General features: G+C 36.1%; 1 protein-coding gene across 1 annotated transcript in view; it reads right to left on the bottom strand.

Moving 5' to 3' along the window:
* EYS (eyes shut homolog) overlaps nucleotides 1-27,975 on the bottom strand; it is a 701,217-nt gene that overhangs the window by 386,520 nt on the left and 286,722 nt on the right. Inside the window, exons 27-29 of the mRNA XM_058021581.1 lie at nucleotides 18,993-19,164; nucleotides 18,394-18,472; nucleotides 4,847-5,046 (exon numbers count right to left, since the gene is read on the bottom strand). Of these exons, the coding sequence (XP_057877564.1) occupies nucleotides 4,847-5,046; nucleotides 18,394-18,472; nucleotides 18,993-19,164 (451 nt within the window). The remainder of the gene's footprint in view (nucleotides 1-4,846; nucleotides 5,047-18,393; nucleotides 18,473-18,992; nucleotides 19,165-27,975) is intronic.

Here is a 27,975-nt window from a genome sequence, read left to right as displayed (position 1 = left end):
TAACTTAGAGGCATAGTGTGGGAGGATGGATTGCAGGAGAATCAGGATAGTGCTGAAAGCCATCTTACCCCTGGAGAGTTGCAACTGTACTAATTATCAAAGAGTAGGAACAGGCCTACCCTTAACAGGTCACAGCTATGTCCACTAAGGATGGGTGTTATAAAAGAGCAGGCTAGCTGATCAAGAGCTGGAGATTTTTGGCTGGGCTGTGAGGAGTAAGGGTTAGGTGGTTGTGCAAAGGACAGCAAGGAGTCAGCTGGCTGTGCAGAAGGAAGAGAAAAGGAGTCAGTGTTGTAAGATGGTAAACGGACGGTGACAAGCAGATTGGTGCCAAGCACCAACACCAATTGGTAGCCTGTACGGGGATGAGTGGCAGCAGCATAGTGCTGTGTAATATGCATTCTTCCACTTTGTCAGACCTTGCAAGCTGTCTTCCACCATCTAAATGAAATGAAGCTTTTCAATTAGCGATCTTCCTTCAGAGGAATGTTTTTTCTCTTACCCAGCATACAAGATCTGAGTAAGGTGTACAAAGCAAATACTTTACTATTAAGTCACTTTTTTGAGTTGTTAGGGGCACGCAGCTGTGTAAATGTTCCCCATGTTAAGCCTTTTGAAATACAGGAGAACTTTTGTACACTGCCTGGAGGTATAATTGACATAAACAAATCCAAGAATAGCTCTATTTCCTTTGAGGTAAAAGACTAAATGTGTAGTACTGATAAATCACATTTCTGCTCAAAAATTATCAAAATCCTACTTAACAAATCCTTAACAAGTTTGATTCTGAAAAAAAATTTTTTGATACAGTTGCCTAGGTTGCCCTACAAGACTGCACTTCTAGGGTTGCCCCACAATTGTTTGCTTCCTACTAGTAGTATATTGTATATCTTCTACAAGCTCTAAGACAAACTGTTCTACATTACCATTTCTTATCTTCTATGCTGTCTGCATACCACAGCCACAGAATAATATGTCTTCCAGACTCCAGTTTTTTGCTCATACAGCCTCTCCATGCTTGAATTGTTTTAATCGCTTTCCTAGATCCCTGTAGAAGTCCTAGCTAATTATGAGGACTGCTGCTCCTTGCTCAAACAGATCAGGAAAATTAGAACACATAGGTACTTGAAATAAGATGTTCTAAAATCTAAACTCTGCTTCCTTATCAGTAGAATAAAAGAATAGAGAGGTGGATATCTTAATGAACGTTTAAAAATAATTGCACTTTATTTGGAAGAAATGTAGAAAAACATTCTTATTTTAGACTTTTTTCTAAGATCTCATGATCTGAAGGAAGAAAAATCTTGGCATTTTTTTGATCATTAGTTCTGTCGATCAAATATTCACGCTAACCTGTCTTGAGTATAAAATAATCTTGTAAAGATGCTGCCAAAAAAGCTTCAGTTCTGAAAAAAAAATTGTTGTCAAATATAATTTAAAAAAATGGATTTAAAAAGCACCAGTCCTACTTTGTGAATCAAAAGATAGGGTCAAACTTACTACACAGATGTGGTACTACACATCTCTCAGACCCACAAACAATAAATACATCAAATTATAACAGTCATAATTAATTATGAAAAAATGATTGAAAAAGAAAGAATGACATCAAAAGTTCCTCATTTTCCCTTAAAAAACCCACATTTAAAAACCACACGTGTTCTATAATAAGCTGGAAAAGTACCATGAAGCTATAATATTCAAGAACATAACCTAGGGCAAGACCTGGCATAGGACTGTTGACAGTATTTTCAGCTGATCAGGCTGAAAGCACTATACACATAATCCTTCCAAGACAATTTGACTTCTGAACCTAATCGGCAGGAAGTACTTGAAATGAACATTTGAAAAAGGCCAATGCAAGAATTAGAGGGGAAGGAAGAATATTTTTTCTCATTATTATGCTTACATTTTGAAATCCCAAGTTAAACAAACTGAATGGTCTGGGACCAAAAGATGCAAAAGTGGAGATGAGCCACCTGTGGATTAAATACAATGAGAAATTTCAGAGTATTTTATGTAAACAATTTCTCTTTCCCAGAATGCTTGGAACATTCCATGAAAAGGCTTTGGAATCCCTATTATGTATTCATTATATCAATCATATGAATATTGGATTGAATTATCTTCTGAAAGGCCCCCTGAGCCCAATGTTATCTTTATTATTAATTTGCTGATTCATATAGTGTTTATTGTTGTGGCAGCCAGCACTTTTAATTGAGAAGACTGAAATACAAAGGAAGGTAGGAGGGCATCCTTTCAGATGGTAATCTGTTTCCTGAAGCACTGATTCAGTGGCAATCTGCCCAGGATAGAACTGAATTACAACTCCCAGCATCCCTCTCATTTCCAATGAGTTGTTTTATGTTTATACCAGGGGTTTGAAGACAGAAAGATATTTCAGATAACACACAACTCAAGAACTATCTCAAAGGGTATTTTTCATATTAATTTCATATGAAGCCTGTAGGGTTGCTCATGTAATTGATTCACGCATAATTCAAGGAAAGTTGAAGTGTTCATGGCACTACTGAGTAAAATATCACATACAGCCTAGATGAAGCTGGCAGTGGTGCTTACAGTTAAGGCAGCCTGACACTTGCCCATTACTGGACCATTTTCTCTACCTCCTGTTTTTTGATCTACTAGCTACAAAATTGAAGCATCCAAGACATATCCCCAAAACAAGAAGACTAAGCAATACTGGATTAAAGTCCTTTTGCTGCCCATTCCACAGTGTGTAACAGGCATTAAGACTCATTATTTATTTGAATTTTTATGTTGTTTTCCTAGAGTAAGAGATATTTCTCCCATCCTTTTTTCCCCCCTCAATTCCATTTTTCTATCCTCCCTATAACTCCTATCCTCCAGTTTGTACATGAGCATTGTTCAGACTGCTTAGAACATGTGAATGGAAGGATACAAAAGGAGTAGGGTTCATACTGTAACATTCACAGCACAGTAGCAAACCTGGCTTTATGATCTTTTCATGTTTCTTACTTCTATTTGTAGACAGTATTTGGAATTGTAGCACCTAATGAAGAAAGGGAATTATGTCTGTTTTCTAAAGCATATCAATATAGGAAAGGAAATCAGCTGAAAAAGTCCTTTCCCTGGACCCCCTCAGAGGAGACTTATATCAAATATGTCGCTTCTTGTTGTGGGATCACAACCATATCTTACATACCCCTACCTTACTGTACTATTATAACACTCATGAAACCTTTGTAATATTGGCAGCACTAAAAATTATGATTATAATTCCTTTCAAGTTCCCTGAATCTGGTTCCATGAAGTCCTCCTGATGGTTAATGCTGGGCTCAGAAGCAAGTACAAGGTAAATATTCTTACAATGTTTGGTGTAAAATCTCATGCAGAAGAGGAAAGAAATATAAACAATGTAATTCAGAGGATTCGTCTGTGAAAGATGAAAGGGTGCTGCAGTACTTAAGCTTAAAAAAAGGAGCCTAAAGTGAAAATGAGCTAGAAAAGAAGAAACAAGAGAATGCACAGGATTGAATTTTCAAAATGGCCATCAAACAATAATGAGCAAAACAGGTTATGAGGCATCGGAGTCCCAAGAGAAGTCTTTGTGCAGGAAGTAGCCCATTGCAGAATCAAGAGAGTGTGAATTACTTTAGCACGTATTGTAAGGTCTAAGCTAAGTAATAATATTTTTTGAGTTGTCAGGATATAAACACTATTTAATATCTTCATCAATGACATAGATTGGGGGATTAAGGGCACGGTCAGCCAGTTTGCCTATAAAACCAAGCTGAGTGCTGCAGTTGATCCACTGGAGTAAGGTACTCAGAGGGATCTAGAATATTTAAATTTACAGCAGTAGATATCTAGTTTCTCTCTTAAGAATGCTTATAAAATAAGTTCTTAGTATTTAATATTTCTACAAATGTAGCAATTGAAAAGGGACTTAGATCTAAAGATTTGACATAGTAATATAAACAGTTTATAAAGTAGCCTAATTTTAAAACTATATTACAAGTATATAAGGTATAAAACTACATGCTTTTAGGCAGAAGTCTAACAGCTGGAGAATAATGATGATGGATCTTAGGACGTTGTTTTGGATATGTGTCTGTGCACACATAGCATGTAAATTACCTTTCATCTAAATTTGATTCCAAGTTCATTTTCCCTTTGAGTTTCAAAGAAAAGAGTGTCGCAGACATCTTTTCATTAAAATCCTTTCTTAGGATTTTTTCCTGCTGAAGCTGAGAAGTTTCAGCAACGAATGTAAACAATGGTTATCTGCTGCTGTGGAATGCAACAGGTGGATCCGTGATTGGTCTCCTGTGGATGTTTGGATTTACTGACCACTCACGGCAGAGCTGCTCTAGCTCTCTGCCGGGACACAGAACTTTGTTATTCATTCTTTTCTATTCTTAGCTTAGCCAGCCTTCTGAGAACTTTTCCTTCTATTTCTTTTTAGTATAGTTATAATGTTATATATATATCATAAAATAATAAATCAAGCCTTCTGATTATGGAATCAACATTCTTGTCTCTCTTCACCTGAAAACCCTTGTGACCACCATCACACACGAGTACATACATAACAATAATATAATAATTTTAAATATTTTAGGGTCACTTTATGTTAGACATTTCCACACATGATTCTGAAAAGCACTAGAAGATAACTTTTCAGAAAGAAGAATCTGATGTTAAGCAATGAATAGTTTAAGATAACAATATTTTTGACCACTAGATTGAACACTAAATCCCTTTGAGTTCATATAGAGCACATGGTATCCGTACTGCCCTGAAATATTAACAAGTCAATGTGTATTAATTTAAGCAATTATATGACAGCATTCATACTAACCTGCAATGAAAGCTTCTTCCAGGTCCATCAACACATACACCTCCATTGTAGCAAAGAACTGAGCTCAGTGTGGACTCTCTGCAAACATCAACATCCACTTCACAAAACCTGCCAGTGTAGCCACTTGGGCAAACACAAACAAATGCATTGGTGGCATCTTGACAAGAACCTCCGTTAATGCAGGGAGCAGATTCACATTCCTGAGAAGAGAAATAATAATACAGCGGTTACACACCTTTAAAACACATTAGTTACTCATTCAGCTCAACAAGTGCAAGAGACTGAATCTGGAGATTAGAAAAAGTATTGGACTTTTTTGTTGTCTGATAAACAGAAGTCTCTAATTTGATACAATTTTTTGCTATATAGAGTTGCTTTGATTACAGCTCACACTCACTATACTTGTTCCTTCTCATTAACCTTGCAGAGATGCAAATATAGCTTTATATAAGCAGTCTTACAACCAAAAGTATCCAATCCCAATCATGATTAAAATTTTCAAGCATGTTTTTGAGCCACAGTCTTACAATTATTCCTTCTAATTTTTTACATTAGGGCCTACTGCTGTAAAAGAAACACATTAGTAAGGCAATTATGGACAGAGTAAAGAATTACTTATATAAATGAATGCACACAAGCCTTTTATCAGTATTTCCTGATAAATGTTTTCTCATCAATTAATGCCTAATATTGCAAATAGAAACATGTTTATGTGTTCACATAATAACAATTTCCTCTGATAAGGTTAATGTAAAAATCATCAAATTTAAACCACACAAATTAGCAGCAAGTTAATATTTCTCCAGAATTACAGGAGAGTTTAGTTAGTGCAACAGACAGTGCAAGAAATATGTGTTTGTACTTGATCACAGAAACCTAGTTTTTACCTATATCCCAAAGGAGTTGTATTTTGCAGCTGCAACCCAAATAGCCTGGCTAAATCCAGTATTTTAAATTTATTTTCACACTCCTGTAACTTTAGAAGGTTTAATTCTTTAAGGATATCCAAGGGCACTCACATTTCCTGCAGGTAATACAGTAGCTTTGACAGAATGTAAATGCAGATGTCCATGGGGAATTGTGAGAAAACAACTTATTTACCTATAAGCTCTCCAGCTGGGTGTATATAGGATGATTTATTAGTGAGCATTACATAAGCTAATTGAATTATATATCCCACAGGAAGATAGAGATAGCCTTTCAGACTGCCAAAATTTGTGTCTAGGTTCTAGAAGTAATCTTTTGCTATATTAATTACTTTTTTTTTTTTTTTTTTTTTGGCAGACAGTAGTGTTCTTTTTTGTTTAAAAAAAAATCTCAATTTTTAGTTCCAACTCTCTGATTTTTTTTCTATTCCATTAGCTTGTCCAATCTTCTTAATTTGTATTCACTTGTATTCCACACTACAGACCCGAAATTTATTTATTCTCATTAGAAGAATAAATTAAATCTACATTAATTAATGGATAAAATTTTTACTTAATTATGATTCAAAAGTTAAATTCCAAAAAATACTGAAATCATCAAAGTAACTAAGGATAAATTCAAACCTCAGCCCAAAGTTCACAGCTTTGGTTCATTACACTATCACAGTTGTACCAAGTTTTGAACAACACAAAACTCTTATTTTCTCCTGTGAAATGTATTGTTTTAAGATTTTACAGTAAGATAAGCATCAGAAAGTTTGTAGGAAAGAAATCACACCTATCACTTTCCAGTACATTCTGATGTGCTGCAGTTAAAAGTTTGTCATTAGACTTGCAAAAAACCAGAGTACATTATTACCAGAGACATGCTAGTCTGCCCTGCTCTTAACTTATGGAAGAAAATTGTGTCAGCATGAAGGCAGAACTATGCTAAAAATGCCACAAATAACTTTGGAATAAAGTTGATGAGCTACCACACTACCACCAAATGCTTTTTAGTCTAAAGAACAAGAACATGAGATGACAAATTGAAGTTACAAGACAACTGTTACCAAGTTTTGCCTTACTTAGATCCCACCAGAGACTGATTGTACAGCATGACATCATAATAGCTGGCTCTGCAGAACATTCCCAGCTACCCTGATTATCTGAAGACAACTTCATTGAAACACCAATGTTATTTCATTTTGTCTTCCTTTACATAATAGGAGATTGAATCTTAACTATGATCCCTAACCAGGCAGCTGCCAGATTGGAGCATCAATTGGGACTCACAGTCCTAGAAACATTGCCTCTCTTCTTCAGTACAGTAGGAGAAAAATACTTTCTTGGTCACCTCAGCTGCCCAGTTCCCAACCTAATGATATATAATTTTAATCTTTCCTTGCTTAGAAGTGATCAGATAAGGAAAATTGCCTCTGAATAACTAAGAAAAATGAAAACTACAAAAACAACATTCACAAAGATGGGTCATTTTAGCTTTTCCAAAACACAAATTTGTTGATATATAGGAGTGTCACAATTACCGACTTATTTCTATTTAATTTCTAACTTCTTATTTTCATGAGGTCTTTTCAATCTTTCCTAAATTTGGAACTTTAATTTGAATGGGAATTTAAAAATGCATAATTTTTAAGCTCCAGAGACAAAATCTTGATCTGACAGTAAACCTCTTAAGAATTTGTGCAACTTCTACCAACAATTTGCTAGCAATAAATGTTTAAAAAAAAAAAAGAACCAAAGCCACACACACACAAAAAAGCACCCAAACACCAAAAAACCAGCCAACCAAAAATAAGCCACCACAAAGAAAATAATACCAAAATGAAACTCCTCCCAGAAGGCACAAAATTACTTTCAGCTCTGAGTTGGATTTCTCAGCAGAATTATTCCATTTCAAAAGGAGAGAACATGCTGCGACTTCCAAAGCCCACTGAGCAGTCATAACACTGAGAGGTCATGGGGCAATAACAGCGACAGCTTTGGCCCTCAACTTGTTTCCTTCCTCAGGACTTTCTACAAACGTCCAGTACTCCTTTTAATGACTGTTCTCTCAGATTTCTTCTTTTTTTTCAAGCACTACTGTTGAAATGAGGGGAGAACGACCATCCTGTGATGCATCGGACTCGCTTTATTGATCAATCAGCCAGTTTAAATAATAGTGTTAACGAACTTCATGCATATTCCAAAATCCAGGTTTATGATAGGCTAACAGAGAAAACTCTAACCACACCTTTTGTTTTACAATATCGTTGATTGTTTACACAAAATAAAACCAGTGTTCCCACTGTGATATGAAAGGTTCCCAAAACTTCCATATCTTTTCCCAGGGTGCCATCTTTTCCCAGAGAAGGTGTTTCGCTTGTTATGGGAAGACTGCCTGAGAGCCTTATTGTTTATACAATGATGCCTGAGAGAGTCTAATTGTTTATAGAAATCAGGCTGAGAACTGCTTTGGAACTGCTTCACAACTACCTGTTACTTTTCTCTCAATTGCATGGCTTCATGGCCTTTTTCTTTAAGCCATGCTTGAACTAAACTCTCCACACCCTACTTTCATTTTAACGTTTCCTCTGAGAGTACTCAAAGTCTCATTGTACGGGACTTTCAGTCTCGTACACCTCCCGGCCTCACCGCCCCGCTGTGCTCCGGCCCAGGCAGAACACCCTGCTGCAGGCCTGGCACACGGCTTCGTTTGACACAAGAAACTGAAATAACTCGGGTTAAAAGAGCTGTTAAAATAGATTCATTTGGCAAGGTTTTGCTTGCAGTGGGTGGGGGGCTGCAGGGTGGCGGGGGGCACTCTGTGAGAGGAGGCCGGGGCTGACACAGCCAATTCCAGTTCCAGCCAGTTCCAGCCGGATCCAACCGCCCACCACGTGTGGAGTGTGGCTGAGCCCAAGGCCAGGACAGCTGCAATGTGATTACAAAGTGTACAAAAATGTGCAGGAAAAGCATCAGAGACAGGAGTGGGGAAAGAGTGTGAAAAACCCCTTGCAGTTTGAAAGGTCAGAGAAGAAGGACAGGGAGGCAGTGTCCACCAGGGATCCCTGGGAAGTTCCTCAAGAAGACCATTGTGAAGCAGATTGGCACCTTCTAGTCCTCAAAGGATCACATAGGAGCAGGTATCCACACTGCCACATGTGTGACCAGCAGGTAGATGTGCCCTGAAGGAGGTTTCAGGCCATGGGAGAGCCCATGCTGGACCATAATCCTGTCAGGAGCTGCAGCCCCTTGAGAGGAGACTCTGCAGAAACATGTTTTCTGGCAGGTTGGAAAGAAAGTCTTTTAGTTTTTCATTAGCAGTAATTTAAATTATTCTTTCCTACGCTGAGTGACAATAATTGGTGACCATGACTGATCTTCCAGTCCTAATCTTGACCTGCAAGCTTCTCTTCTTATTTCCTCTCTCTCTCTCAATTAGCTGGAGGGGTGCAGGAGTGGCTGTGTGGATGTGTGGCAGCCAGACAAAGGGAACTCACCATACCTGGGTATTTGTAGGCTGTAAAACTTTTTTATTTTTGTCCTGTCAGAGCAAGTAACCTGTCCAAACGCTGCTGTGATGCCTAGCTTTCCTGTGGCCATCATTGCCCTTTTCCCCTTTCTGTTTTGTTTGTTCTATTCAAGGGCAGCTTCAGTCAAACCAGGGCTACAGCCACATACAGACAAGGAAACCAGGACAGAAACTGCTCCTGAGAGCCTACCTTCTCATCTTCTGGTTCTGAAGGGTTTTGCTGCTTGCACTGTTACCAAAATATCCCAAAATGCCCCACCCTTATTGACTTCAGCTGAGGTGCTCTGCTTATTGCCAAACCTTCCTCACATGCATAAGGCACGTCCAGTACTAACACTTTTCAGCATACCAATGCTCCCCTTCCCAGCTCATCTTTCAAAACATAGATGACTTTCATAAGGTTCAATGCAAAGAAAAGAAATTATTTAATAACATAAAAATTATGCAATTTTAATTATTTGTATAGAGTTTCTATCAAGTCTTCACTTGTCTGACACACTTTATTCTCATCCAAATATCTTTTGAATTTTCTTACATCTGACCTCCTAGGAGTAAAGCAGGAGGGGTACCTTTCAGTAGGAGTTTCTTATTCTGAGTTTGTCGGGTTTTTTTGCGAAGCACGGACTTTCTCCATTTTGACCTCACATGGAATCCTTTGAGTTTACATGTTGTTAACAGGCAACGAACTTGGAAAAGATTTAAAAATTGTAATGGACAAGCTATCAACATGAATTCTCATGGGAATGCTTTGGAAAAAATTCCTAATTCTATCCTTAAGTGTTTGGAGATGGAACCGTGACTAACACTATGACTTACCAAGACAGATGATTATTTCTCTTTTTATGGTTAGTGGAAACTGAGACATTGTGTCAAGTTCTAGAATCTGTTTACTACAAAGCATGTCAAAAAATGTAAACTATAACATGACTTAAGTACTAGCTAAAATACTTCACAGTAAGTTAAATCTAAGTAACACTTAACAGAATTTTTAGGACAGAATTTTTTTCAAAACAATTATTACATCATATATATATTTTTCACATGATAATGCTGAAAACATAGTATATAAGGGTTAAAAATTATTAGACAAATTTATGGATTATCGATCTGTTTCTAGCTATTAAAAGCAATAATCAATGTGAATTCTTTGCTGTAAGAAGTTCCAGAATTCTTGATGGCTCCACGAGTGTTCTCAGGTTTACATAATCAACAAAAAAATTGAGAGAGAGATAATGGCAGTGCAGAGTTATTTTCACAAGAACTATTAAAAATTGAGTATTTAACTCCCAGAGATAGTTACTACAAAAATAACCACCAGAATTCCCCAAATCCAGATATATCCAGCAAGAGAAAAGGTTCAACTTGACTACTGAGAATAAGTTGCTATAAAACTGCTAAATGTTGATCTTCCACCTCATTATGTTTTAAAATAAAGGCTTGAGGCATCTCTAAAACATATGCTTCAGGCAAATAAAAGTTAAATACAAGTATTAATTTCCATGGAGATGTAAGTGAATGGAAAATACATACTTCTAACAGGAGCACAGAATGGTGATTTTCCGGATTTATTTTTACTAAACTATGTTTACAGTAAGTATAAGTACTTATTGATTTTTCTAGCATAGCATGGCAATTTAACAATCAAGGAAAAAAAAGGGAAAGAATATTAAGATTTCTAGTTATGCATCTCTTATAAGGCTGGATTTTATTAAGAGTTCTTAGTTCAAACAATGTCATACCAAATCCGCTACATTTATTAGAGTGCAATAATTTATTATTTCTTCTCGGTGTTTCCTGTTCTCTGAATGTCATGGTGTAGTAAATATTGTTTGTACTGGGAAGAAAATGACTGTCCCTTAAGAGAGTCCACCTTGGCATGGCACAGTTCACTTGTTCTTCTGGCAGGGAATTGTTCTGAAATCTGGACTCTTAACAAGTGACCTAGAAAGGCACTTTGCTCAAGGCATGCTACTTCCATATCCAAATATGTGGGTCCACACTGACATCTGTCTTTGGGAGTGAGGTTATCCTGTCTAAGAAAGCCCAACTTTCTACATATTTCATTATATTATTTCCAAATTCACAATCCATAGCTTGAAAAAGTTCTAAGGTAACACATTTTGGCAAAAAATATGTCTGTTCAAAACTGTTTCTTAAAAGAAAAAAAATCTAGTAGTGCATTTTGGAAGCTAGGATTTTTTTTAAATTTTCCATCAGAAAGGACTATTTTCCATTACCCCATTATATTGCCTTGGAAATGATGATTAGAAATAAAAAAATATTTCTAACTAATCTTTCAAATCTATTTCTATAAAAGAGATTCAATGCAAAAAATTGTGAAGTGTAGACTTATTTTTATTTAAGTGAAGTTTTGCTGTGTATCAAAAAGGTAATTATAAAGTGGAATAATTCTTTTGAGAACTAATTCAAATCCACTGTCGTGATTAGAGGGGGAGGTAAGGGGAGAAAAGAAAGGGACAAGAAAGGAATTTAAAGACATATATTGCACCACAAAAGAAAGATGCTTTCAAGAGGCATGCTTCCATTCATTTAATGATAGGACAACACTATTCTCAGGTCAAAATTGAAGGTTTTTTAATAAGCAAGAGCCACATGGCCAAGGGTTTAGAATGAAATAAAAAAATAAAAGATGGAGAGAGTAAAAAAGACTGTAAATAAATGCTTTAGAAGCTAATTCATGTTTTAAAACAAAGTATTTTACATACAGAATATAATATGCATATGGTTTTAATGCATCCTGAATCCAGATTTTGAAAAAATAATTTTACAGTGGGTAAAATCTCAATAGTACTGATGCCATAGAAAAGCATGAGATTTATATTGAGACCTTTAGATGACTGATCCAGATATATTTCTATTTGATGCTTAACAAAACTATACATAAAGTGTACTTTTCTATTAGGTAAAATTATTACACTATTTTTTGCAGTTAATATAATCATGTATCCATTTTGTTTAATAATTTTCTTCCCAAAACTTTTTAACTTTTACTTTTGGTTGATTGAATATATATAAAATATCTTGAGAACTGAACAGAGAAAACTTGGGTTCACCTTTCAGAAAGCTGGTTTTATCCAAAATAATTCAAAAGGAGTTCAAAATTATAAAAATGGGGGGTTTTTGCCTTGAAATTATTTTGTTAGGAGCACAAGGAGAAGAGAAAAAAATAATAAAAATAGATCTAATTATGAGACAATAATAGAAAGCAGGGTCATACTGGATCAGACCACTGCCCTGTCTGCCCCAATATTCTGTCTATAGTAGCGATAGAGGGAAAGCCACTTTAGCAAAATCTGTGTCCCATGCATCCTCCCTTTAGCAAGCAGAAATGTCTAATCAGACATGATAAACTGTATTTCCCTGAATGACTCATTGATCATTCACTTAGGAATATGGTGTCTGTGACATGCCTAATTTTTCTTAACCTACTAAGAGATGACCTGACTCCCTAGCCATTGGGGAAGGAAGCTCTAGGTGTTCTCTGCTTTCTCTGAAAGAAAGCAGTCTGGATTCTTCCAGGTATTTCTCTGTTTATTTTTATCATGTCCCCCCGAGTGTCTGTTCCTCACTACAGAATTTAGGGAAGTGATTTTCCATTTCTCTTCCTCTGCAACAATTTTCTAAATCTTAATTACATTTCCTTCCAATTTCGCCTCTTTAAAGGGGACATTTTAGGCCTTTAAATATCTCCTTATATGTAGGCTAGGCAGTTCACATAATATTTGTTATTCTCTGTAGCTTCTCTAACTCTCCTTAAGATACAAGGTCCAAAACTGTGCACAATAACCAATGTATGAGCCCACCTTGGTTTTATGTAGCAGGGAAATCATGTCCTCTGCCTTCTTCCTCATACTTTTCCTGATCACGCCCAGCAAGATTTTTTGCTATGCTTTGCTGTGACTGTAGATTGAGACAATGACTTCAGAGAACTGTCAATAATTGTTCCAAATCTTCTTTCCTGAATTGTAACTGATGGTTGAATTCCGTTGTATGAGGCTATTTCTCCCTGGAGTATTACTTTACACTGAAGCTTATCTGCCACCTTTTCCCTCTTTCCATCCTGTGAGGTCCTTCTGGCCTTTGTCAAATACAAAGAATTCACTAGGCTTCTCTCAAACCCTTTTGGAGTGCACATTTTGCACTTTCACCATCAAGCATTCCCACCTCTTCCCTGCTTCCAGACATTGATAGATGTAAATAAATTTTTATAGGTTAGAGTGCTCTTTAAAAGACACGTTCAAATTTTTGCTTTAGGTTTTTGAAGTTCCTGCCAACATTTGAATTAATATGTTTTGAAAACTTTTCTATTTTTTCCATATAGACAAGCTCTCCATTTATTAAAATGCCATTTTTTTCCTTGCGACAGTCTTAAGTTTCCTTCTTAAGTCAGTCAGGGGCTTTGAACCACTTTGCCTTCTTCAGCTATAGCATGCATTTTATCTGGGCTTTTAACATTATTTGTTTAATAGCTGTTAATATGCTTGTGGGCCTCACTATTGCAAAGTTTATTTTGCTGAAACTGAATATAATAATTTAATATTCCTGGGGTTTAGGATTAACTCTGTTGCTAGAGTGTCTGTGATGCAACATCCTACTATGATAGCAGTTGTTAGGAATTTCTCATGTCATAGATTATAAAAATGCCTGTCAGTTGAATGCCCTCAGAGGGCTTAGCACTTTGGGGGTGAAACTCCTGTTCAACATTCTTGTAGGTCTCACCCATTTTTTTGTTTCACCAATCTATATGATCTATTTTCCCTATTACTTTCTATTTAAAAGACTCTCTAATTCAGTCACTCTGATTTAAAATAACCTTCCTATGTCATGGCCACATGTCTCTGAAGTATTACACACACTGAAATTGTCCTGTGGGTCTGTAATTACAGATATTGTGTTTTACAGAATAAAGTGGGTATTTCTCTTTCTTCCTACTCTTAGATTTACCTATCTGCATCTTGTGCATAAACATAAACCACTTTACCAAATGCTTTTTAAACTAGATAGCAATAGGTAAAAATATCCAGGAGTGTGAAAAAGTCTCAGAGATACATGAAAAGCATCCACCTTATCTGAGGGTCTTTGTACATCCACCAATGCTGGACATAGCCATGTCTTGTGCAATCTGGCTGGTCCTAATGAATAAATATTTATTTACTTGAAGTAGGCTCTGCATGTGCATAAGCTGTGGTGTTTTTAATATGGAAAATTAGCTGATTTTCCTGATTTACACTTGTTTCTATCCTTTATGAAAACAGAGATAAAAGATCAGTAAAACCAGATAAAATAAAACAAATCCAGGACACGGTCTGATCCCAGCTTTCTACCAGATACAAGCCAAAACAACAACAAACTGAATATTCTCCTGTGTAAAGACTCAAAACACTTTTTGCTTATTTTTTGACAGGATGAGCCATCTTAATTGAGTGTGGAAGAAGCACATCTGTCAATCATGTCTCATCCATCATAGCAAAGAAAAAAAAAGCCAAAAAAAAGTAAGAAGCGAAGCGATGTCTATTACTAACCATAATTGCTATAACTGCACATATTATTCTATGTTTATCAGAGAGGAAAGATCAATTTTCCATTATGTACATTCATTTCATAATTTAAAAAATATGCAAATGTCAAAGGGATTCATGTGTATTGAAATTGATTCATATAGTGCATATATTTTTACTGTTACTTGTTTTTGAGTGAATTCCATAAATGAAAACTGTAGTAGATAAGGAAGTTCCAATATACACACTCCATAATTGATATGCAAAAGTTATAGGCTATAACTACGAAGATATATAGTGCTTATTTTGTACATAAAAGTATTAGACAATCAGAGAAAATTTTGAAGTGTATTTTCTTGAAACTCTATAGCCACATGGGCAAGGATGAAAAAATCCAGGATAAAAAAGAAAAAAAATCAGGATAAAAATGTAAAGAAAGAAGATCCAAGTATGCCTAGGGAAATACATATATACACATAAATATTATTTTTAAACTGGTTATTTGAATCATCTTAGTTGCTGACCTTGTAACAACCACTCAGCCATTCTCTCACTCTCCCTCCTCCTACATGACAAGGAAAGAAAAGAAGATGACAAAACTCCTAGATTGGTAAGGACAGAGAGATCACTTACCATTTACTGTAACAAATCAGACTTGACATTGGTAAAATAATAATTTACGTTCAACTACAAATAGACCAGTGAGAAACAGAAAGAAAACATAAATCCACACTCCACTTCTTCCCAGGCTCATCTTCACTCCTCTATTTTAAAGTGTTCTACTTCCTCATTTCACCCTGAAAAGTTTAGATGGGATAAGGAGAGAGGGATCTTAGTTCACACCAGCTCCTCTTTGCTGCTCCTTCTTTCTCCCACTTTTCCCCTGCTTCAGTGTGGGTCCTCTTTATGTGCTGCAGAATGAAACTGCTCCTGGACTTCTCTCCATGCATCACAGGTCTTGCCTAGAGCCTGCTCCTGTTGGGGCACTCCGTGGGCTGCAACAATCTCAGGCCATATTCACATGTAGCAGCATGGGCTCTTATGTGGGCTGCAGTGCTGATGCCTGCTCTGGCATGGTTCTCTCCATGAACCACTGGCAAATACCGCTCCATGAACCATGGCAAATTCCATGGTTCTCTCCATGAACCACTGGCAAATACCTGCTCCATGAACCATGGCAAATTCCATGGTTCTCTCCGTGAACCACTGGCAAATACCTGCTCCATGAACCATGGCAAATACCATGGTTCTCTCCATGAACCACTGGCAAATACCTGCTCCATGAACCATGGCAAATACCATGGTTCTCTCCATGAACCGCTGGCAAATACCTGCTCCATGAACCATGACAAATACCATGGTTCTCTCCATGAACCGCTGGCAAATACCTGCTCCATGAACCATGGCAAATACCATGGTTCTCTCCATGAACCACGGCAAATACCTGCTCCATGAACCATGGCAAATACCATGGTTCTCTCCATGAACCACTGGCAAATACCTGCTCCACCATGATTCTCCTCAGGAGCTACAGCTCCGACAATCTCTGCTGCAGCATTCTGAGTTCCTCTGCCCTCTCCTTCTTTAATGACCTCGGACACTGCCTGATTGTTTCTCACAATTCTTTCGCTCCTCCCTCCTTTGTCTGCTGAACAGTGTTTTCTGCTCTTTCTTAAATATGTTTCTACAAAGGTGCCATCATCTTAAGTGAGAGGCTCAACTCTTCCCTGCAGTTGGTTGGCTGGAGCTGACTCAAATGGATTGTTTCCACCATGGTGCAGTCCCTGGTCTGTTCTCACAAAAGCCACTCCTGTAGACCCCCTTCTAAACAGAACCTTGGCTCCTGCACAAAATGAAGTTGCATAGCCCTTAATACAAAGAAATGTACCTTCAAGTTACTAAAGAAAAAAAAATATATATTTATCAGATTGAATAATGATTATTTTTTAAAATGAAGAAGTGGCTGAAGCTAATCTAGAAAAAAACAAATACAGAGCATAAGCCTACTACAATTACTGTGATAAGCATACCCTTACATAGTCAGAAAGGCTGGCTGATCACTGTAAGACTTGCATAGGTATGATATATGTCTGAGCAGCAGGAATGCAATGATAGAACCTTTAAAATATGACATTTGCAGCATAGTGTAATCTGGGAATCATACTGCATGCAAATTGAAAGACTATCAGAAAATGAAGTTGTTACTCTGACAGACCTATCTGTCAAAGGTATATGTATATTGTCTCTTCCTATGAGTTTCTATCTATGCATTTTCAAACATCTCGCTATGAAATATGATTATCTTTTGAATATAATTTTATGATGTTGTCTACAGGTCATTTAATCTCTTGTTCTCTTAAATGGAGAAAAGTGTAAATCATGGATGTTCAGGAGAAAATATTACCCAAGGGTATTTTGTATTAGAATTTGCAACAGCTGATAAACATACAGATTTGCAATATCATTCCTTATTGTATCATGATGAGTATTCTATAGAGCTGGATTACTTATTTTCTGGCTTTTTCTTTCTGTAAAAGAGTTTAGAAGCTAATATACCAGCTGGAATTACACCTTATGTGAGGCTTGGATTTTCAACAGAAAAATTATGAACCATACTTCCTTTATGTAATATGACACATTTTTAGTTATTTAGTACTTCAAGCTGTAAATATAAATTATGAAAAGTTCCTGCATTAATGCATAAGTTAAAAAGAAAGTTTTGTAACATTTTGGAATGTTTTTTGACAATTCAGTAGCGCAATATTAGAAGCCAGATAGGCTGAAGGAAGGTTCATGCCAAACTTTCTCATGCCCAATTTTCTCATGATATCAAATGCATTTAAAAGGATCATATCCCAAGATCATATTAAACTCCATTTGGCAGAAAACTTTAAAAAGTCTAAATCAATTCAATACTTTCTGCAAAGAGTAGTCAGTATTGCAAACTCTGTTCATTTGTTCTGCCAGATGTAGTCACCTTCTATGAACTGGTTTGCTGACCATGGGAATCTCCACAGCACAGACTTACATATATGGATCCCTTCTTGACCACAGCCATTCCGCATGAGAACAATAAAACTATTAATGACCTTCAGAGGACTAAGTGGGCAGTGTATTTAGTACTCCATAGTTTTGTACCGTAGAATTCTATTATTTCATGGGTTTTGAAATTTAAAGACAAGCCATGGCAACTTTCAGCGTAGAACATTGTACCTTGAGGTTTACTATTCAAATATGCAGCTAAACTACAGCAAATAAGACTCAAAGACACAAATTAGGTAATTATACTATTCATCCCAAACTGAGGGACAAAGGATATTCAGGTAATGTTGTCTTAGTTTGCTGTGGCTTTCCAGATTTATCATTCACATTTCACCTTTAAACTTCTTTTGACATTTTTTAATGGTCTTTTGTAATGCACTGTCATGTAAGCAAAAAGTAATGCACTTTTCAGAATGGATTTTAAATATCTGAATTTCTGTCATACATTTTTGATATACTGACTTCAGAGGTTAACTAAATAAAAACTGAGTTTCAACAACATTTTACCTTTTCCCCTATAATTAAAAAAACATTTTGAAAACCTACATTAATATTTATCTCACATCTTGAGCTGGTCCATCCAGGTTCACAAGAGCATTGATACCCATCAATGAGATCTATGCATCTGAAATATAAAAGAGTGTTAATTAGCTCTTTACTTATTTAGTTCCAGATATAGCACTAGTAGTATCATTCCATGCATTTCAAAGTAGTGGTCTGATGTAACCTACTGTAATACATAGTATATAGTACTTTTATAATGGATTTCAAATGTGCCTACTGTGGGTGCTTAGGCATTTTGTAAGGATTTTGATTGTCACATTAGGACACATCTTCTCTTTTCAACTGTTGGCATGTAACAGCTAAAGATTTTCTCTTAAGTATATTAAACACTAATTAATCCCCACTTACTGAATACTAGTTATAGTAATGAACAAAAATGCAGGAGAAATCGAGATAATGCCACTATATTAAATTAGATTAAGCAGGCAACATCTGTCATCTTTAAGTGTGCTTGTACTCTTACTTTATGGAAGAACATAATTAAAAGTATATTTATCAAACATCCCATATCATTAAGTCTTGAATATTGTTAGTTAGGTACATTATCATGGAGATAATAATTGTTAAATAAGAATAGGCACCTTCCATGAAGACAAGGATTTGGCGAGCATTCATTAACATTTATCTCGCAGTTTGTTCCGATGAAACCTCTCTTACAGTGACACTTGTAGGAACTGATGCCATCAATGCAACTTCCATTGTTGAGGCAAGGAGAAGACATACATTCATCTATATTTACTTCACACCTATCACCTGTTTAAAAATCCAGAAAATGCAACTAAGTTTTAAATTCTAAACTCAAATCAACATTATATTTATTAATATCAATATTTCCACATAATTGCTTTTAGTTACATAGATTGTTCATATAGTTCACGATATTCATCAATAAAAAATATCCATGTGGAATTTCCTATAGTGTAAATAACAAAAGGATGGTTATATTGACATACATAATTAAAAATGAGAACTATAAATTGATGACATCTGATTGATATCTGATATTTGAGTGCTACTTAAGAAGATTAAAAATTCAAGTTACCAATTGATGAGAATTGAATAGTTTGAAAAGACAAAAAGGAAGAACACAGAATTTTATGCAACAATAAAGTTAAATGTTTTCTACCTGGAAAAGAAAAACAAATGCATGATAAAAAAGCAATTGATTGTTGAGAATATACTCAAAAATTGAAAAGAATAATAAATTAGCATGCTATACTAATTTACACATGGTACAGAAAAAAAGAAAGTTGGTCTTTTGCCAGTAACTGAAAATTTTATATCTTTTTGAAAATAGAAAGAACTGAGAGAAAAGGAGAGATTCCTTTCAGAATTGCTCAGCAGCACCTAGTTCCCTTGTTCAACTCAATTTTGGCATCAAATATTAAAAGATTATTGAAAACTACTTGTGACCATTCCATGAGATTTTAGGATAGAAAGGTGTGAATCAAAAGAGCAATCAATAGGTTTATCATTTTAATAACCAATAATGAAGCCAATTATGTATATTAACAAAAAATCTGTAGCATAAATCTAAAAAATGAAAATTAACAAATAAACATGAGCAGAAATACTAAAAAGTATATTGCAGAGCATATTCTAGTTACAGAAAGAAAATGTATTATTTGATAAATAATTTCTTACAAATATAAAAAAATACTTAAAAATAGTAACTGACTGCAAAGAACAAGTAGTCACTTTGTCACATTGACATTAATCTTGTCACCCTTTCAACATCATTTTAGCATTGTCTCATTCAGACTGTAATGAATAATCTGTTAAGAAAACTTTCTATGAGTTGTGCAAGGAAAACTAGGCTGAAAAGGTCACTGAGCTTGTTTTTGTTGATTTCATCTTAAGTAAGATTTATTATAACTTAGTGACTAATACCAGAGATTTAGATTTTCTATTTATATTGTACTTTGTGTCAGTAATAGACTTATTTCAGGCAATTATTTCACATATATCAAGTCAAATTCAATTGGTGCTGATTGGACTGCAGTAAATTTGAAAAGTTGCCACCTATTTTGAAGTATCTTTTTCTTTGTTTCGACAAGGTTTGATATCCACTGCAGAGAACTTTACAAGATAAGATTAGACCACAGGAAACAAAATAATTAAAATAAATAAAAATTTTAATTTCCTCAGTTTGAAACTTTGACAACCTTTCTTTTCATTAAATATCAATTAGGGACCTTGGATACATATGCATGGCTCTTGAGAAGTATATTTTCCCATTTAATTGAAAAGTGAATACAAGAACCAGAAGGATAAAATATAAAAATATCACATGTAGCTTATAAAGTTATTTAGATATTTGAACTTTAGATTGGATCATGATTTCTTTCTTCTCTTTGTTTGAAGGAATATGATACTCATACAAGCCACACCTAAAGACATAGCAGTTAAGAATCAAGATCTAGTTGGCAGTTGAATAAACTTACAAAAAGGGATATAGAACAAGATAAACCTGAAACCATGCATTAAATCTATTAATTAATGTCTCAATATAGGACATATCATAAGAAAATTAACATAGTTGTCAATACTTCCAGAGGAGGCAATGTCACATTGTCACACTGCAGCCAGGAAAGCTGCAAATATCAATTCAACTTCTTAATTTTGACTCTAAGAATATAGGATTTAGTGTGATCAATGACTTTGGTAAAATTGAGGAAAACTTTTAAAACTGAAAGATAACTGAAAACTTGTAAGTGAAAGACAAATTTCTAAGAAACAATGCATTTCTCGTTTGAACAAATGTAGTTCAATCTGGAGAAAAGAATTGTATTGATATGTTGCACTGAATATAATATGTATTAATATATAGTATGAATATAATATGTATATATTTCCTGTATTTCATATATTAGTATAAACACACTCACATATCTTACAGATAAAAATATGTTTTATCCAGTATAGTAGGTTTTTATTATTTTAACATTGTGATATAAAATGACATGTAAAATAAAATTGAAATAAGGGCAAATTTGAAGAGTTGTACTATGTGTTAAAGGCATAAAGAAAAAAATGTTCTGTCACCACTCTAAAGCAATGTAAGTACAGCTTTGTGTAAAAAAAATATTCATATTTATTTCCAAATCACTCTATAACATGAATGCCTCCAGGATACACTAATATTAAAATTATATACCTATTATTATTATTACTAGTATCATTAGTAGTAGTAGTAGTTTTCATTTTCTTCTCCATTAGGCATGTTTTATGTTGTATATAATGGTCTTATTTAAAACAGAAGCATTTTTATGCATTTTTTAGAGTCAAATGACAATAAAAGACAAAGTTTGCTGTTCAACTAAAAATTCAACTTCTCTTTCTCTTCTGGGAATACAAGAAATCACATTTACTATGAGTAAAGCAATGTATTATTCACATTACAGTTTAAATATTCTGTCAGAGATAAGAACTGTTCTGTTCTTGGAGGTTTTCCAGATCCAACTGGACAAAGACTTGAGCATCCTGGTCTGACCCCATAGCTAAAACTGATTTCAGCAAGCAATTGGACTAGAGACTTCAGAAGGACCCTTCCAACTTGATTTATTCTGATTCAAGAATGAAATTTCCCCTGTACAGCTTGATCCAGTAACCTAGTCAATGACAAAATGCATAGGATCGGAAGTATGATGTGGATACAAGGGAGCAAATGAAAATGCAACAAGTTTGTGATGATGTTATATGAAAAATTACTTGTGACTAGAATGTATTTTATTATACCCTTGTAATTTTTTTTACACTCTTTAATAAAAATCTGGTCAAATTCAACCTCTCCCATATAAATCCAAAAAGATGCTATCATGGCACATATTTTTTCAGAATAAGAAGCTCATCTTTATAGGACATGTTTTAACATATAGCATGCTGTGTTCTGCAAAGTGAAACCATCTGTCAGCATTCATTGCTTTAGATATTTATTGCTGTGAACGACTGAAACATCCACAGGTTCTTAAGTGATGAATTGCTTGTTTCTATCTTACTAGTTATATCTGATTAATTTGTTTCTTTCTTTCTAACTAGTTCCCAGTTGTTGTGGGTTAGGAACCATATTTCCCAATTCAGTGCTGGCATTAGAACCATGCTGCCTCTTCCCTTCTCCCCCTCCAACCGGAGGCACAAAAGGCAAAGATCAAGAGCTGAGACAAGAAAAAATTATTGGAAAGAACTATGAGATAAGGAAATTAACAATAACAACAACATCAATTTAAAAAATTTACATGGAAAGCCCATTAAAATAAATAAATACTGGACAGTTTTCCCCAGCAGGTTTTCTTGACTGGAAGGACCCCCTCTCCCCAGAGGGGAGACTCCCTTTCCTCCTGCTCCCAACAACGACCTGAAGTGGTATAGAATAGCATCCCAACCTTAGTCATACCCCTTTCTAGCTATTACAAAAATTAACCCTGTCCTGGCTAAAACCAGTCAAGAATTTTTCAGTCCACAGTAAAACAAAATGCAGCATGAGAAATAGTTATTGAAATATTCTTATATAATTTAAAATATTTTCTAAATGCTACAATAATTTAATATGAAGGATATTAAATACATTTGCAACTTACAGAAAGCTCAAAGAAATATTATGGAGTCACAGAAGAATAGACTGGCATTATGATATGTAGTGTTCCTTTGTGGTGTTCTCACATTAGAGCCGCTTAAATGTTCCCTTGTCTCAGTATTTGTAGCAGAGCAATTTGTGTGGAAATTGAGATTTCAATCCCCTGGGTCTTTGTAACTCTTACAAAATAAACTCCTTTAAAGCATGCGCAATGACATACCTAAATACATTCAAAGATCCCTCCAAAGTTACACTGGATGAAAAGTACAAAGTCTCTCCTAGTTAGCAGTAATAGTTAGGGAGCAACTCTAACAGCTCTGGAGCTCCTAGGAGTGTATGTCACTTATCATGATTTTAGCATGGCTTTGACACTGTCTCCCACAATATTCCTGTACACAAGTTAGGACTTTATAGTCTGGAAGGGTGGACAACTAGATTGGCAAAAATTTGATTGTTGTTAATTGATCATATTCTATCAGGAGGCCCGTTAAAAAAGGAATATCGTCAACTCTACCACAAAGCTTAGAACACTGGAAGGCTTAAGCCTGATCTTTAGTCATAAAACCTGAAGAAAGCTTTGCATGCCGCAGATTCTTCCATGCCTTTTGTCACAAGGTCCCCCAGCCCACTGAGAAATAGGTCCACTTTTTTGTTGTCCTTCCTTCTGCTCCCAATGTATATAAAAGGCTTTCTTATGGCATCACACATTTCACTTTTCTCAGCTCTAGTGTAGCTTTTCCTTTCCTAATTTCAATTCTACAAACTTGGGCTATTCCTCCTAAGTAGCTCGTGCTTGCTCCTTTCACTGAATGTGTGCTGCTTCTCTGCATCTGAGCTCAGTCAGGGGTTCCTGTTTGCCATACCTTCTTGAACACTCTTTCATGAACAAGGAGGAGCAGCAAAGAAGCAAAGTTGCTACCAGACTAAAACTTAACTGTATAAAGTATGTCTTAAGGCTCTTCTTAGTAAGCCAGAAGTCACTTTGAGACGAAAAAGAATGTTTGTGTCCTGACCTTGGCTCCCAGGAGAGACAGTGAGCAGTCCCGATTTGTCACTTCAGGCCAAATACTCAATGAGATTACACCTTACTGTTCTAGTGTTCTACTGTTCTTTCTGGCCTAGGACATCTTTCCTGAATAGTGGTCAAGCTCAACAAGTCCAGCAAAAGTGTCCCCTCCTTTCCTCACCAATCAGAATACAGCACAGACATTATAGCTCATCTCAGAAAAATGCATGAAGCAAATTTGTGCCATTCTTATGGTGTGTTCACCAAACCTAAAGTTTTTCTAAAGTTCCCCAAACATATGTAAATACTCTAATATTAAAACTAAAAGACAGACACCAAAAACTCTACATTAAGTACAGAAACGAAGATCTGTCATTCTGCATGTTGAATTTGTTCTCAGTGTGCCAGTCAGTTTTGGCCTCTTTATATGTAAGCTGCCTCTTGCTTTAACATCTCAAGGAGCATGCCATTACATTCCTCCTATCTGACTAAATAAGTGGTCACTTCAGTTAGAAGTGTAGTTACCCTTCTTCCACTAGATATCAACAGCAAGAAACGCCATGAGGCTTCAGGAGTGCTGATGCAATCACTAGCAGAGCTGACTGGCAGTACAAAGCTGTAAAAGCAGCTGGGAAGGTCAAAAAGACAAAGTAAACTTCTCTCCCTTTTTGCTGATTAGATTTTGTGGGACTTTTTTGTTGGGTGAACCTATTGTAGGAAAAATGGAGCAGTTTCCATTGTCACATAGATCAGAGGAACAGCCAGGTCTGAGGCTGATGATAAGGAAGACTGGGCCTCAAAACTGACGTAAAAGATAAAATACAAGCTGAGTTATTTAAGCTAAGATTTTGACTTCATTTACCCTATAACTTAAGTACACACTTAGTCACTTCCAAATGTCAGTTTGTACTCATCTCATAGGGAAGATAAGAAAGAGAGATCTGTGCTTATCAGAATAACTATTTAAAGCTAAGGAATAATTACTGCTCTGCAGAAATTACTGAAATCAGTGACTTCATGGTACTTAGTCATTTTTTGTCATCTTTTGGATGATAGCCAGTAATTGGCCATTTGAACAGGGATTTTGAATTTGTTTAGCTCACTTTAAGACATATTCTATTTTAGCCACTGAAATCTTATTTTTAATAATGACTGAAGGTGAGAAAGTGTTGATGGAGGGGCTGCAAGGCACCTTCTGTGAGAAGAGACCAGGGATTGCCTCATGACAGACACAGCTTCCTTGTCGGTTTCCCGGCTGTTTAGGTGGCCTGGAAAGGCCCGGGGTGGCCTTGGACTGCTCGCGCTTCAAAGGACGAGAAGAGGCTTCAGATCTTTTCTCGGTCTCGGTGTTTACTAATTGTTTATCTAAAAGATTTTCTCTTGGCCCGACAGAGTCTGCACAGCAGCCAGCCATGAGCACACTGAGAGCCCCCGGGGCGGTCACCTATCTTTATACTCGAAATTTTGTATAAAATATTTATCAATTTTCCCCAATACCTTTTACCCTTATTAACCAGTGCACTTTTAGTAATAACCAATCCCAAAGTGCCAACATCACCACAGAAGATGGAGGCTAAGAAGAAGAAGAAGAAGGACAGGACACGCCCCAATTCCTCCATCTTACTTCTTTAGACCCCCCTTTACAGAAATCTTAAACCCTGTGTTTCACTCTAACTAACTTATCCCTTCACCATTGAAATGAAATCCTCCCATCCTCATATAGGTGTTGTCTCCTGTGTAGGATCAAAGTCCAGCCACCAGACACTTCTGGCAACATTCCAGGACTCCCGAGCCCCCCAAGGGTGGTCTTGGCCACTCTGCACATCAGTCCTGAGGTGCTGAGATCCCACACTTCCTCTTTTAGCTTATAACCATTCCCCCTTGTTCTATCATTATGTGACATTTTTAGAGTCCCTCTGTAGGTTTCTCACAGCCCTCCTGCACACACTTGAAGGCCGCTATAACGTCTCTCTTCTCCAGGCTTAACAGCCCCAAACTTTTTGGTCTGTCTCCACAGGAGAGGTGTTCCAATCCTCTCACCCTTTTTCGTTACCCTCTTCTGGACTTATTCCAAAGGGTCTGTGTTGTTCTTATGCTGGGACACCTGAGCTAGACAGAGGTGGGAGTTTCCAGGAGTAAAGCAGAGAGGGAAAATCACCTCCCTTAACCTGCTGGGCACATTGCTTTTGCTGCAGTCCACAATATGGGTGGCTTTCTGGGCTGCAAGTGCCATGTTGACCTGACTTCCTTGTCAAACAGTTCCAGTTTGGGATTGTCCAGACCCACATGCAAGACCTTGCACTCGGCCTTGCTAAGCTTCATGAGGTTCCTGCGGGTCCATCACTCCAGTGTGGCCAGGGCCCTCTGGATGTCATTCCTTCCCTCCAAGTAGATCAGCTGAGCCACGCAGCTTGGTGTCATTGGCAAACTTACTGAGAGTGCACTCAATGTTACTTTCTATGTTGCTGACCCATTAATTTTTTCATCTTTACTTTCTTTTCTTATTCTGTTGATGAAAGGGACTGAAAGAACAGCTGGATGATCAGCTGGCAGCAGGACAAGGTCAACCCAACGCATTTAAAGAAAACCCAAACACTTTAGTCTCTCAAAGAGATCTTAAAATTGTTTTCTTAGCCTCAAATAAAGAAAACCAGAAAGTAAAGTCTAAGGAATGATCAAGTCGTTCAATGAAGACAGTCACAATTTGGTAATCCTAGAATATTTTCAAATTAAGCAATTAAAAATTAACAAAGTTCCAGAGTCAAAAACGTGTATTCTTATTAAATCCATTTTACAGCAGAGTTGGTGACCCAGACACTTATGGTTTATACTTGAATATATAATAAATTTTTCATTAGTGAAAATTATTTCACTTGAAGCATGTCTGAATCATCTGGGTTATATTTTGACATAAGATTATTCAGGTGGCAAGATTTAGAAGAAGAGGTTAACACCTCAGCCATTAAAGTGACTTTCAGGGCAAGAGATCGCAACACATTGTGTTTAAATACACATGTTATACTGAGAATTTGAAGTGAAATTAATATCAGTGTTTTTGTTATTTTTTTTAATATCAAACTCAGTGAAATATTGAGATATATATTTTTTATCATTTTGTAGGAGTGCACATTCAGAATGTGTCAGACAGCTTTGCATCAATGAAGGTATAGCTGTACTCCTAGATTACATTTTGCTTCTAGTTTTAATTTGCTGGTTAAATTCCATTTCATTTATAATTCCACAAACAGTCATGAAACTTCCGCTCGTTTAAAGTGTATCTTCAGATTCCCTCACAAAGAACCTTGGTAACCTATCAAGCCAAAATAATTGTTACATACTCTTTGGCATCCTTAGATTATCAAAAAATTTCCTGTATTTGCAGTAACATTTGCAAAATCAAAGTGTTCTGAAATCATGCAGAGAAAAGCAGTCCCTGAGTAATACATATTTCAAAGGCTATTTTAGTGTAAAGAAGACTATGGAAGCAGAGTGTTTTCTTGCTCAAAATATCTATCCTCCATGTACATGAAGTCTCATTAGAAAACAAAAGGTTTAGTTGTTAGTTTCTTTAGATTTGAAGTATAAATTTAACAGTTATTGTTATAAGCACTAACATTCATTACTCCAGCCAACAAATAGCTATCTAGACCAAACAGATTTTAGATTCAGTGACTCACAAGGTAGCTTCCATTGAGTGTTTTTATATCTAACACTCTGGTACCACCAACATACAAGCAACAAGCAGTAACAGCTGTGATCTGAGTAAAGAGCTATTCTACTCAGAACTTTCAGAACTGCTTTATGAAATCACTTCTTATTTTGCTCTAGGAAATAAACAGTTTCTTATATGCCCAGATCACCAAAGCTTTATTCTCCAAAGTATCTGGTGTAAGGATTTTAGTCAGGGTGCATTAGTGATATTTAGAGCTTAGGAAGATCATTGTTGCTGCCAGCGAAATCATGTCAGAATACACCTGAGCATTTT

This window comes from Melospiza georgiana, chromosome 3 (assembly GCF_028018845.1).
Source record: "Melospiza georgiana isolate bMelGeo1 chromosome 3, bMelGeo1.pri, whole genome shotgun sequence".
Classification (NCBI taxonomy): domain Eukaryota; kingdom Metazoa; phylum Chordata; class Aves; order Passeriformes; family Passerellidae; genus Melospiza; species Melospiza georgiana.
This window is presented reverse-complemented; position numbering and strand designations above follow the sequence as displayed.